Genomic DNA, 13,381 nt, shown 5'->3' with positions numbered 1-13,381 from the left:
AGCCTAGTGGATTAAATTTTACTTCCCATTTCCTCAGCAGACATGCAGTATCRGAGAGCTTTTTCTCTTGTTTACCTTCGGAGCAGACGGTTCCCGTTCTTCTGGTTCCGTGCAGAGCAGCCARAGTCAGCTCAGATGCTGGACTAGTTTCTCCAGGAAGTCATGTTAATGCACAGCCTATTTTTGTTTGGCTTTGGACTGCTTTTTACTGGAAATCCTTTTTGGATAAAAGGTAAGTTTTSTTTTTTCACATATTCAGGAAGTTTCTCTAAGTCTGCTTGGACCCTGATCATAATGATGCACACTTTTGACTGTAGTCATGGCTCTCCCTGTGCAGCTCTGCTTGTTGAGAAAATCTTGGAAAAGGTGGTCGAAACTTTTTATAGTTGAGCTCTTCATGGTTTTTTCTTTCCTTCAGGATGTAGAAGGTATTTAAATACATCATTTTCTGTGTAGGACACTGGTTGTGACAACCACAGGTACTGTCACTCTCATTAATAGTAGAGACTGTGGAAGAACATTTCTTCTCAGTAATGTGAGAGGAATTTCTACAATTTCACTGTAATTCTCCATTAACTCATTTCTGTGATTTGGCTTCCCATTTTAGATTTAAATGTAAYACCTGGAATGTTTCTTAGAAAGTGGTGTTTTTTTGACATGCATCAAAAATGATTTCCTGCCTTCAGGTGTCAAAACTAAAATTGTTAAAAGAGCATGTTCATGGTTAGTTCAACATACACTTGACTGATGAAACAAAATGGATTTTCTGATTTAGAAAATAAAATTATTGAAAATTAAGAGCAAAGTCAGAAGCAAATATCAAGAACTGATATTCTTTTCAGACCTGTTTGCTAATAGCAACTTCCACATTTTGATTGCRATTKCRGCCTGTAATATTAAACATATGCTAYCTGCACCTASCTTTTAAAAATCCTGATGTTATCTAACAGGTAGAGATCATCATTACACTGGAGAATCGTCCTCCTCACTTTGCATGGCTGGTTGTGTGACTTTTTTGCAATTATGAATTCCTTTCACAGGAATGTGGGAGGCTGAGGGTGATTCTCTACTATTATAAGTGTGAAGAAATCTCTTTGTTTCCTTATAAAAGAGCATTTTAATAAGGAAGAAACCACTTCCACTGTTAAAACCATGTTAATATTGATTCWATAGCCTGTTAAAAAGTAATGGTTRTGTCTCCCTTGATCAAATCAGTTGATGAGCAGACAARAAAAAGGAAGATTAATTTAACCTCACAATAATAAAAAAAGTCGTTGGAGATTGTTTTTGTCTTATGAAATCATTTACCTGAAACCAGGTACTTGGCAGGCTTCTTATCTTTGGCTTCCTGCATAAGCATGTAGTTCTGGAGATAATTCTGATATAATGTAARAGGTTACAAACCTTTTGCAAAGATCTGACTGTTGCTAGAACAAACAAATTGCAACATTGGGGAATGGCAGGAGGCAGAGTGGTGAGCCCACTTTTCTGCCAACCAGGAGGTGGACAAATTATATCCAGAGGACAATTAAAAGTATTCTTTCTTCAGGACAGTAGAGAAGGGAGAAGGCTAGCTGCACCAGTTTTCTGTAGTACATCAGGTTAAAAGTGTAGGTCGTGGAACTAAAAATTATAGACAAAGTCACAAATTTAATAATCTAGAATATGAGAAAATTTTGTTTAAATACTTTGATAGTTTTTCTTTGTGTGCTCTAGAAGATCCTGGATTTAATCTGAAGTAACTTTTTTTGAAGTCATTTTGATCATTCCTGAACTATTTCACTCTTTCTCTATTTCTGGCTGGATCAGAACGGTCTTTGGGCAATCACAACTGTGCAGGTGCCAGCATAACGTTTTATTCTTTCTGATTCTTTATCAGTTCCAAACTTTATTTTCAGGTGTATCTTGTGAACACGCATCCAGACTTTCTACATTAGAAATAATAATTCCTCGAAGACTGWCAGGCAGAGAGGAACATCACCCATTTGCTCATGAGGTTTGTTACTGTATTTTTTTTTTTTCTTCTGGCATTGCTGTTTTTCACAACACTGTCCTATATTACACACACACACACATACAATGTATGGTATATAGAGATTTTTGTGATGAAATGTGCCCTACACTGTCTCTTATGATTCTCAGTATTTTCAATTAGTTTTAAGTAAATGTGCTCCCACAAAGGCCTGTGATTTTACTGTGAGTGCCTTCCAAACTTCTAATCCTGTCAATGACCTTGTAAGAGAGAAGTGAGAAGGAACATCAAGAATATTTCCATTTTTTCTGAGTAAGATTAGATGTTGAACTTGAACATTCACGCTATCCATGTTTTGGTCTTTGGATAATAACCACAGGATTTCAACCACTTAGCACCCAAAGGATAAAAATGGTCCCACAGAGTGGCACAGGTTAAACAAATGAGTTAAAAGAGAGACTTGACYATTAATTCTTCAATTCTGAGGTAAATTACCTTTGTGCCGGATATGGAGTTCATTTACTGAAGTAACTGTTAATGAAAMAGCATTAGTCATCTTTGTGCAAACCAATTAGGGGATAAAAGGTTCTGCCTMGTTTATCTGATTTACATAAGGAGTGTCACAAACCATGATGTGATACTTAGCAAGAACTGCACACATGGGCTGTGCCCTCCTGTCCTCTGAATGAAAAAATATAGTTTAATAGAACTTAAACTTCACATAGGAAAGAATGTGCAGTGTGCTGCWGAGACTTTGACATATGGAAGCCCTGGGGGTTAAGAATCTGTGTTTTTGTACTTAAAACATACACAGCAGTTAGACCTCTCTAGTCAAGCAAAACATAAAATTTTTAAAAAGTAGAAAAATCACCTCATTAAGTGATATCTTTTGTTCTGTTTTCAGGAGCATTCAGATGACAATCTTTCTTACTCGGTTAAAACCAGAAATGGAACATATCTCCTAAAGCTGAAGAAAAATAAGTATGTGATATAGTGTTCTAAGGAATTGCCCTGTCTTGGGGTTACTTGCMTACAGACAAGCATTTCTATATTGAAAAAAAGTCAGAAGAAACCTTTTAATGGCAGATTGCAGTAACTACAAAATTACTCTGTTCAATAGTGTTAAATATAGTGTCTCTATTATGGTAATACCATGCAAATAGAATAATAATTTTCCAGTGTTAAGAAATTTATTTTGATTATTTTTTATTAGCAGCACAACATAGTATGTTTCAGAAAATCCTTAGGGAAAATTAGAGTTCTGTTCAACATTCCCTTTCATTAGAAGGGGGAAGAGTTTTTAGCTGTGTTGTATTTGAAGAAAATTTTCTGGTTTTGTTGTTCCTCATTCCTGAGACTGTAATAGGCCAGGCCCTTATGCAACTGAGACTGCTTAGATTCCTCTCTATGGATATCTTACTTAAAATAAATAAGTTTCAAAATAACTAATTTTCCAAAGATTCCAGCTCAATTTAAGGTATTTTTTTCATGTGCCTGGATTTTAATAATAATTTAACGTTGAGTGTGCTGCTAACACAATGTAGCACTTAGCAGGACTCTTGACTTGTTCCTAGACCATTAAAAGAGCAGTAGTTTCWTTTTGTTTCCAGAAAGCTTCTTAGTGAAGACTTTAAGCTGTACACATATGGAGAAAATGGGAAACTGCAGGCAACACCATCCAAAAATGAGGTATTGTACATAGTAAAACTTCCCCTTTGTGTCACAATTTCCTCAAAGCAGGGATGCCAAGAAAAAAGAGATTTGCTGGGAATGAGACTTTTGTGAGTTTTCACAGTGTAGCATTTCTGTCTGACAGTTACCAGTGATCTTAAAATGAATTTCATGAGGGAGTGTTGGTAGTGGTGTCAAGGGATATTCCGCTCCAAGGAGGTCAGGATTGCTTTCCAAATAGGGAACTCTGTGAATTTCTAGCAGCCAGTCCTAATGTCATGCAAATAATGTGGTTAATTAGAAAATGAGTTTGCAGTTGATGGCAACCACYTTGTTTTGTCACTAATTATGTGGGTTTGTTGCATTTCAGCCACACTGTTATTATCATGGCACTGTTGAAGGAATTGCTGACTCCACACTTGCTCTCAGCACATGTGATGGCCTTAGGTATTTATTCTTGCTATTTTTTTCAATATTTYACCTTTTGATGAAGCTGAAACTCGTTCCAGGTTTTATTGTTCCMCTCAATTCCCACTTTTTTCCCCTTYTCCAAAATTCCTTCARGTRCAAAAARATGAGAGAAYCYATAATCTAAATATAGGCAGAACCTGGGCATGAATGGAGGCCTCTTGTTCTTGATGTGAATGTCTTGATCAGAGATCACTTAGTAGAAAAAGATCTTACCTGATGAAGCTTCTATTTAACTTAAAACATTCCTGCAAACAATTCTGTCTTATGAATGGGCAYATTTCAAAAAACAAACCATTTCCATGAAAAWAYTTTGTCCAAWTTGGAACCATKTYTTTGTGTTTCAAATACAATRATAAAATCACAAATGGGATAAAATTCACTAATGTGTGTTTCAGGTGAAGTTTCACAGCAAGATGTGACTCACAAAATCATTACATATCCTGGCATTCCTTTAAATGAATGGAGATAAGGGCTAAAAGAAACCCTTTGCATCAGCTCTATACCCACAATCCAGACTCATTTACTAACAATTTGCCTTTATTCTCTTTTTTTTCTTCCTTTTCTAACTGATTCAAGAAGCCCACAYTTGTCTACAATTGAGTATTTTAAATAAGTTCTGTTTTGTCTTTTGTTGGGCATTTGAACTTACCTGTCATATTAATATAATCTAAAATAATACTTTATTTCAAGGTAGTGTTTCAAATATCCAGCTAATACTCATTCACCTAATCATAAAAGTGAGGGGAAAATCATGGAATAATTTTTCATTCTTTTATGATTCTTAGGGGAATTCTCCACATTGGTGGCAAATGGTACGGAATGGAGCCGCTCAACACATCCAGCACATTTGAACACATGTTTTATGAACTGGAAGATATGCAGGGAATCCCCTTCCATTGTGGGGTGCTGAATGGCAGCCTGGAGCATGAGATGATCGTGAAACAGTCTGTGAAGTACACATTTTCATCAAACAGTACCTCCAGCAGGGACAGGCTTCTGAGGGTAAATATATTTCCATTTCTCCCTTGAGCTGCATTCCAAACCATCTCCAGATGGCATGGCATCACTACAGGTGGTTTGACCTGGCAGGACATTTTTTTGTGACCTTTTCATGGACACCAAGGTGGTGAGGACACTGCTAAGGAAATCCTGGAACAGAAGGGCAGGACAATGGGAATCTCACATAGCTTGAAGCAACCCTGCAGTGGGAAGCAGAGTCTGCTCAGAACAGCCATGGATAGGACATGAAAGACATGAGCTGCCATTCAGCTCACCCATCCCAGTGTCTGACCTTGTGTAAATTACTGACATACACATTTATGTGATAATCTAAGACAAATTGAGGCCACATTACAAAATACAACATTGCTTTATAAACACATGAAGTGACAATCATGAGAAAGAKCAGTAAAACACCTTGAGCTCATTATGTTAACTTACTGTGCCTTCTAATTTGCAGGAGAAGCGAGCTGTCCTGCCCCAGAAAAGCTATGTAGAATTATATGTGGTTGTGGATCACCATAGGGTAATTATATCATCCAACACWAAATACATTTTATTATTTTCTTAATTCTTTTCCTCTGACATTGTTATGGTRTTTTRCAGTTTTTGCTGAAGAATTCTGATCCTGCTGYRGTGCAAAAGGAAACAGTGGAGCTGATTAATTATGTTGATGGGGTAGGTCAGATAAGTTGCCTGGATTCARTAGTTTCTGCTTTATCATAGTTTTCAGAAGAGCAGCTAATGCAGTTCTGAAATTGTATTTGGAAGTTATAAAATAATTTGTAATACAGTTAAAGCACATCACCAATCTCTGCACTTATAGAGGTGCCAGCAGGGGGAAGGATGCAAGATATTTTTAAACCACTTCTAAGTGCTCCAGGAACATGAAGTCTCCAGAATGTTTTACGTTTCTAGGAAGAGTATTTCTTATGTTTTTAGTTTTTTATTAAGAAAACTGTCAGGGCAGTGAAGAATTCCATAAGTCTCTGATCTGTTCCCAGTTTTTCCTCAAGACAATTAGCTAAGGAAGGGAATGAACATGGTCTTTCCAAGATATATGTTTASGTAATTTCATAAAGCAGATTGTCTTCAGTTATACTTATTTTTATATTGTAAATATTTTTATTTAGCTTACAATTTATAAATACTTTATATTTTCATTTATAAGAGCAAATATTATATATTTCGTTTCAAGGAAGCTGAAGTTATTTTTGACTCAGTAGTAGTGAAATCATCTTTCAGAATTCCATCAAAACAGACTGAGGGACATTAATTAYCATTATTTTTTGCAGATGTATACAGCATTAAACATCCAGATTGTTTTGGTTGGATTAGAGATTTGGACAGATTCCAACCACATATCTGTAATGGAGGGGTCAGCTGGAGATGTGCTGAGTAGATTTGTWTCTTGGAGACAGAAAGATCTTCTGAAGCGCTCAAGAAATGACGTTGGTCACCTCATAATGTAAGTTTGCATCCAGTGGGAAAACCAACCATGCTCCCAGGGTTAAACTGATTTGGGGGTTGTATATTAATTAAAATATACCTGGAGTAAAATTCTCTGCACTTCCAAACTGGTTTAACCTGGAAAAATGACAAGAAACTATAATGAATTTTTATGAGTTAATCAACTCCAGGGACTGGGTGACCTCCAGAGGTCTCTTCCCACCTCAACCATTCTGTAAATGAGTGCACTTACACAGCAGACTTAATGATTGATCATTATTTTCAAGCTCTTTTTCAGATATTAATTATTAATTAGAGTGAAACCCTGCTATGGTTATAAATTCCTTCCTGACTTCAGAAAGAYCAAATTTTGCCTTGTAGTATTTCTTTCAAGCTCGTCAGTGTCTTTTAGTAGAAATCATGAACTTTCAACCCATTTCTCAACACCACCTTCAAACTGCTTTTGTTGCAGAGGGAGAAGCTCTTTCAGTGGATCTATTGGAATGGCTTTTGTGGGCACTGTCTGCTCCCATGTCCAGGGAGGGTCAATCAGCACTGTAAGTACATCACATCATAGGTATGGAAAAAAACGGTCCTTGACCTACTTGGTCAAACCACCCTGGTCTTGGAGCTGGCTGGTTTCTTTCTTGTGCATATTTTATACCTTTGTTTTTTTAAAGTACTTCCTAATTTCTTTGTCAAATTCCAGTCCACTTGGCTCATTTAGTCTTTAACTAATTCTTTTTGTTTTGTTGTGTCTTTTGTAATTCTTCTAAATCAGTATTGCATAAGCTCATTCTCATACATTAAAGTTCTTAACTTTTTGGGATGGGAATGCAGCTACAAAAATAATGGTATTTTTTTTTACTCTTTAAATAAATAGAAAGTGAACATGATGTACTCTATTGTCAAGTGTCTGGAATTCCTCACAATAAAGAAACAGGAAAAAAATCTAAAAAAATTAGTAAAAAACTCTTCTTTTCCCACCCTTGGGGCAGAATGAGGTTCCTGTCCTTAAAATATGGATGCCACAACATTGTGGACAATCTSAGAAGCAGATTYTMTTCTTTAAYAGYGCATTTRTTWTTGAAGACTCCTTTAAAATCAGTGTCTAATTCAGTTAGAATAGAATCACACAGAATAATTTTAGCTGAGAGAAGCCTGCAATGATGATCCAAACCAGCTRCCAACTTACTATCCAGAATGTGATCCTCAGGGAAGGAGTGGCAGGATCTGGCCCTGCCTGAAAATAAAATGGCAAATTATCAGTCTTTGTGCTTTCACTTTGCAATACAGTTTGGCATTCTGCCTTTGTCGTCCCTGAGAGCTTTGTTATGGGAGTGAATCACTGGGTACAAACAGTGTTTTCTTTAGTTTCACTTTTTTAACCCTGATTCTCTTTATCAGCTGAATCATGACAAAATGTTACGTCATGCCACAGTAGTTGCACATGAACTGGGGCACAATCTTGGAATGAAACAYGATGATAAAAGGTGTCCTGCATCCTATATCATGCACAGCACAGATAAGTAAGATTTCCAGTTATTTAATTTTAATAATTTATTTCAATTGCAGTGACTATGCCTCACAAGCTGTGAAACTCCTAGGAAYCTTGAAGAACTTTTGTGAATAAGGAGTTGGTTGAAAAATTTAATCACAGAGRTGGATTCCCTAAGATTTGACATAATTTTAATTCATTTGAAAGGTTRTCTGCTTCCTGATCCAATGATTCTTTATTTATAGCATTTCTGAAAACATATTTGGATATTATTAATTTTTGTTTAACAGTAGTGTGTTGCTGGGGAGTTTTGCATCTTGTTGAGAATGCTTTACATGTACTCCCTGGGTTTGTGCAAACATGCAACAAATTATTGAACAGTTAATTTAAAAAAATTCTTGGCTTATGTTTCCATCAGTTCATTTGTTCTTTGGCTTCCCCTTATGAGAAAAAGATTGTAATATTTTATTTATCCACCATTTTATTAATAAATGATTGTAACTGAACACTGGACAAAACTGCTCTAGGAAGGTGCCTTCCTCAGTTCCTAGGAACTCCAAGTTAAAGTGAATGTCTTCCTGTCCTGAGAATATTTTTAAATCAAACATTTTTAGACTCAGTATAGAAATTCAATTTCTAAGGCCTGTTTTACAGAGGATAYCAGAATAGATAATCTGATGGACTCTGGCTTCTGAAAGTATGTGCATTTATATTACTCAGAGTATTTTTAACTTCTAGTACTGCACTTCAATGCAAAGTAAAATAAAAATTAACTATCTCATGATCTCCTTGCATTATGAAATACAATATTTACTATAGACCAACAATATTTTAATGGCTCAAAATATATATTTTCCTGTAAACAAAATRCTTATAATAATAAAATATTTTGCTTTCCAGTGGATCCAGGAATTTCAGCACCTGTAGTGCTGATGATTTTGAGGCCTTTATTTTAAAAGGAGGAGGAAACTGCCTTAGAAATCCTCCCAAAACAAGTAATGTGTACAAAGAACCTGTCTGTGGTAATAATGTGGTCGATAACAATGAAGAATGTGACTGTGGCAAACCACAGGTAATGCATGAAAGTCAATTGGATATTTGCTGTATACACTATTCCCTATTATACTGTCCTCTTGGCATACCTGATTGCATTAATGTGTGAGGAGTTTTCCTTGTATTTCTGCATTTTTGCAAGCAATATGAAGATAAATTTTAGTAAAAGCTTAAAGTAATGCTTTGATTTTGATGTGGACTCAATTAAGGGCTATTGGACTTCACAGAACTTTGAGGCACTGCTGAAAAAGAAGTGCATTTCAGAGCAGGGTGTGTGGAAACACCACTGGATTTTGTTTCATTTTAGCATCATGGATATTTCTGTTCCATGACAGACTGTTTATCTATAGAACACGTACAGATTTGTTAACTKTAACTCTGRCCACACAAAATGACTTTTGAGAGCCACATTTGCATTGTCAAAATGTCCCTCCAAGAATGGGATGTATTGGCTCATTGTTCAAAAAGTAAAAGTGTCTCAAGAAARGCATCAATAAATCAAAAGGCTGTCAGCAACCCTTGGTTCCATTGGCATCCCTGTGCCACAGCACATCAAACCAGGCATTTTTCTGATGGCTTGTACAAATAAAACACAGCCACAGTGCCTGCTGGTTCATGTTAGAGCAAAAGGATGTCAGAACATGACACAGTGATTTAAAGTTTGGCTTGTCCATGCACTTGGACTGATCAGGTACTTTCCTAGCTTTATAAAGAGATAAAAAGTGTCCCCTTGTTCATGGCTTGTCCCCTTGTGCTCAGGAATGYTCCAACCCCTGCTGTGATGCTGCAACCTGCAAACTCACACCTGGATCACAATGTGCTCAAGGACTGTGCTGCAAAAATTGCAAGGTACACAGTGCTYTGTTAAACTAAGTCATTCCTATTAACTAAGATTGTTTTTAATATTTAAAAAGATCTGTCCTAGTCCTCTTGACAGATTTTCAARTGACATTCACCAGYAGGGAGCATGCAAGAAGAGAATTTGTCTTTCTTAAAATTACTAAATGTTCCCAGTTGTCTGTTTCACTCTAGAACTTCCTCTGTTGCAGTACTAAAAGTGCCCTTTCTCTTTGCTTCTAGTTTAAAGTGGCAGGAGCAGAGTGCAGAGCAAAACAAGATGTGTGTGATCTCCCTGAATACTGCAATGGAAGCACTGCCTACTGTCCAGATGATGTTTACATCATGAATGGCTACCCATGCAGCAACAGCAAGGCATATTGCTACTATGGAGTGTGCCAGAGTTTTGATTCACAGTGTGAATCTATATATGGGAAAGGTATGTTTGTCATTTAATGTAAACCCATTTGTAGTCTCCTGATAGACATTTACAATTTTTCTTTTTCTTTGGTGTTTTTCAGATACCTGACTGAGTTTCACTATTTTTTTTTTGTACAGGGGCACGAAAAGCACCTGATATATGCTTTGAAAAAGCAAATATAAAAGGAGACAGGTTTGGAAACTGTGGAATGAAAGGTGGAGTGTACAAGAAATGTCCTGTTCAGTAAGTTACCACCAATTAAAAGCTAACCCTAAAATCTTTTATATAAAAAAAAGTATTCTGTTACAAGGCCTTAAAGTGAGAGATTTAAAAGAATATTTTCTTGAAATGCAAGCTAAAAGGCTGGAATGCTTGGTTTATTTGCACTGATACTGATTTTTATCTGTTCACTTTGTGTCTGGGTGTCCTTCATCCCATACAGGCACAGTCTGTGTGGGAAGCTSCAGTGCACATCTGTCAGTCTCCAAAACCTTCCTGCATGGAGCGTTGTCAATAATGCATCTGGGGTTTTATGCTGGTCCTCTGACTTTGACTTAGGATCAGATATCCCTGACCCTGCTCAGGTTCATGATGGGACAGCTTGTGGGGAGAACAAGGTAAAAGGAATCACAGCAGCATGACAGAATRTATTCCAAATGGAAAGTTTTGAACTTCCAAAAGCATTACATGGCTCTCATCTTGGTAGGCCATGATACAATGAAAAATCTGATTTTTGAGCTTGACRCATATAAACAATTAATTAGCTCTTCAAAGCCTGGGGTGCTACAAATCACTGAATTGCATTATCAGTAATTCAAATTACTCCATCAAAATGTATCCACAGAGTTAAGCAAACCTGAGACAAATACATTATAAAATTCTGAATTACTGACTCTTCTATCAGCCCTTTTTCTTGGCATGTAATCTTCAGACTTATAAACATATACACTTATATAGTATATTTATAAAAAGATRGGATTTTTTTAAAGTTTTGTGTTTGCAAGACACTAATTACTTCTTCCAGGCCTGTGTAGGTTTTGAATGTGTTGATGCAAGATATCTGGGCTACAGCTGTGATGTGAAGCAGAAGTGCAATAATAATGGGGTGAGTACATGSTGCTTTGTGTCCTTTTTCTAGACTGGTGCAAATTCCCTGAATTAAAGCAATAACCAGGCAGATGGCTTTGCTTTTTCCTGATCTGTATTAAAAGTTAAATCCACTTTTTTTACCTGTAATTCATGTTGCCAGAACACTGCAAACCTCTTAGCACTAACATTAAGAGGCATTTCTTCTGAATTTCCCAAGGGAATTTTTTAATATTACTGGGCTGATGAATTGTAAAATGAAAACATTCCTTTGAGGATGACAATCTAGTAATTTCTGATTTATATATGTCAYTGTGAAAAATCAAAATGGAGTCCAAAGGTTGTGAAACTAAGAAGGTCTCTGGACCATGATTTATTGCAGGCAAATAGCACAAATGTTAACTTAGAGAGAATTGCCACGGAGTATCGGGATCACTCAGTGGTTCAGGATGTTATGGAGGGGTAGAGCTTATTCCCAGTTAATATTCCATGCATTTCTATGCAATGCTATGCAGTATTTCTTGTTTCCACATGCAATTCCATATGTGGAACTCCAAATCTATGCTAAAGGTTCGAGTGTCCACTCTCAGGGAGGTATTGTTTGACTAATCCCTGTGTTTGGGCTGTGGGTGTGTGRCAACAATGGGAACTGTCACTGCCTGACTCAGGATTCCCTGTTGTTTGAGCTGTAGGTGTGTAACAACAATGGGAACTGCCACTGCAATCCAGGGTGGGCTCCTCCGTTCTGTAACCAGTCTGGCTACGGTGGCAGTGTGGACAGTGGTCCAGCTCACAAAGGTATGACACAGAAACTGGCCCTCATTCTGCCCCAGGGACTGAGAAAATCATCTACTCATAACAGGGGTGGTTTTCAGTCTCTTTTTAACTGTTTCTGTCTATTGTATGAGACAATCATGGACTGACTTGAAAAACAAACATTATTTCATAATGAAGTAGCTTTTACTGGCCTTTAAATACAAAATGTTTTTCTTTCCTTTGTTTAAAAGCAAATTTCATAATCTGTAGTTTTCTGAGGAAAATACATGTTTTTTCTGAGGAATTTTATTGAATTTTACTAACCTTCTATTTTGGGTAAGGGAAAAAATGCTTCATATTTATTAAAAGTTTAGGAAGGCAAAGCAAATGTGCTGATCAGTTGTAGGTAACCAAATACAAAATGAATTTGCTTTAGAATTATTGAAAAAAAATATGTGGAAAAGGGAGAAGTTTGTATATACGTAGGGTGAGTAAGGCAGAAAGAACTTGTAATATCATAAGGCCRAATTCTACTTTTCTGATAGCAGCATGTTATAAATTTCACTGAAGTTATTAATTTTAATCTATCACAATTTGAAGACTGTACTTTTTACACGAAAAAAAAAATCCTTTAATATTTTAAATTTCATGATTTCTATTCTTTTTCTCTAGATACATCACTTCGGGATGGGCTGTTGATTTTCTTCTTCCTTGTGCTGCCAGTAGTCATCCTTGCTGCAGCAGCAGTAGTGAAGCGTGATGCAATAAAGAGAAAACTTTGCTTTTTCTCCAGAGGACAGCACAGGTATTTCCCTTGTTACTGGTGCTATTCCAACACATGGCAGTGTGCTCCAGGTCAGTGTGGAAAGCCTGGTGGATGCTTTATCTACACAAAAAATTCCACACCTCCCAAACAATGAGACTGCCCTGCCAACAGCAGCAGTGGGGAGTTCAAGAGCCAGTGCCCTGCAATGTGGTAGTTCAATCCAGACACTCCAGTTGTGCATTCTCAAGCATTTCTTCCCAAAATATGTTGCACTATCCTAATTATTATTGATAATTGTATTGCATGGGCATATGGAAATTGCTTGTCAAGTCCAGAAAAAGATGGACTCAAAAGCAGAATCCAGATCTCTGAGCTGTAGCCTTGTCACTGGAAAACTCTGCA

The 13,381-nt window shown here is 36.7% G+C and overlaps 1 protein-coding gene across 1 annotated transcript in view; it reads left to right on the top strand.

Moving 5' to 3' along the window:
* The first annotated feature begins 40 nt into the window (after window positions 1-40).
* LOC130583489 (disintegrin and metalloproteinase domain-containing protein 9-like) overlaps window positions 41-13,381 on the top strand; it is a 16,327-nt gene continuing 2,986 nt past the window's right edge. The window contains exons 1-19 of the mRNA XM_057382880.1: window positions 41-232; window positions 1,899-1,996; window positions 2,877-2,953; window positions 3,583-3,661; window positions 4,014-4,090; window positions 4,900-5,116; window positions 5,574-5,639; window positions 5,720-5,791; window positions 6,409-6,581; window positions 7,035-7,119; window positions 7,970-8,091; window positions 8,961-9,132; window positions 9,873-9,962; window positions 10,194-10,389; window positions 10,509-10,614; window positions 10,814-10,988; window positions 11,396-11,476; window positions 12,150-12,255; window positions 12,886-13,018. Of these exons, the coding sequence (XP_057238863.1) occupies window positions 163-232; window positions 1,899-1,996; window positions 2,877-2,953; window positions 3,583-3,661; window positions 4,014-4,090; window positions 4,900-5,116; window positions 5,574-5,639; window positions 5,720-5,791; window positions 6,409-6,581; window positions 7,035-7,119; window positions 7,970-8,091; window positions 8,961-9,132; window positions 9,873-9,962; window positions 10,194-10,389; window positions 10,509-10,614; window positions 10,814-10,988; window positions 11,396-11,476; window positions 12,150-12,255; window positions 12,886-13,018 (2,195 nt within the window). The 5' untranslated portion in view covers window positions 41-162. The remainder of the gene's footprint in view (window positions 233-1,898; window positions 1,997-2,876; window positions 2,954-3,582; window positions 3,662-4,013; window positions 4,091-4,899; window positions 5,117-5,573; window positions 5,640-5,719; window positions 5,792-6,408; window positions 6,582-7,034; window positions 7,120-7,969; window positions 8,092-8,960; window positions 9,133-9,872; window positions 9,963-10,193; window positions 10,390-10,508; window positions 10,615-10,813; window positions 10,989-11,395; window positions 11,477-12,149; window positions 12,256-12,885; window positions 13,019-13,381) is intronic.

The sequence above is a fragment of the Malurus melanocephalus genome, unplaced genomic scaffold (assembly GCF_030028575.1).
Source record: "Malurus melanocephalus ecotype Western Australia unplaced genomic scaffold, MMel_1.1 scaffold_591, whole genome shotgun sequence".
Classification (NCBI taxonomy): Eukaryota; Metazoa; Chordata; class Aves; order Passeriformes; family Maluridae; genus Malurus; species Malurus melanocephalus.
The sequence above is the reverse complement of the archived record's forward strand: the minus strand, read 5'-3'. Positions and strand labels throughout refer to the sequence as shown.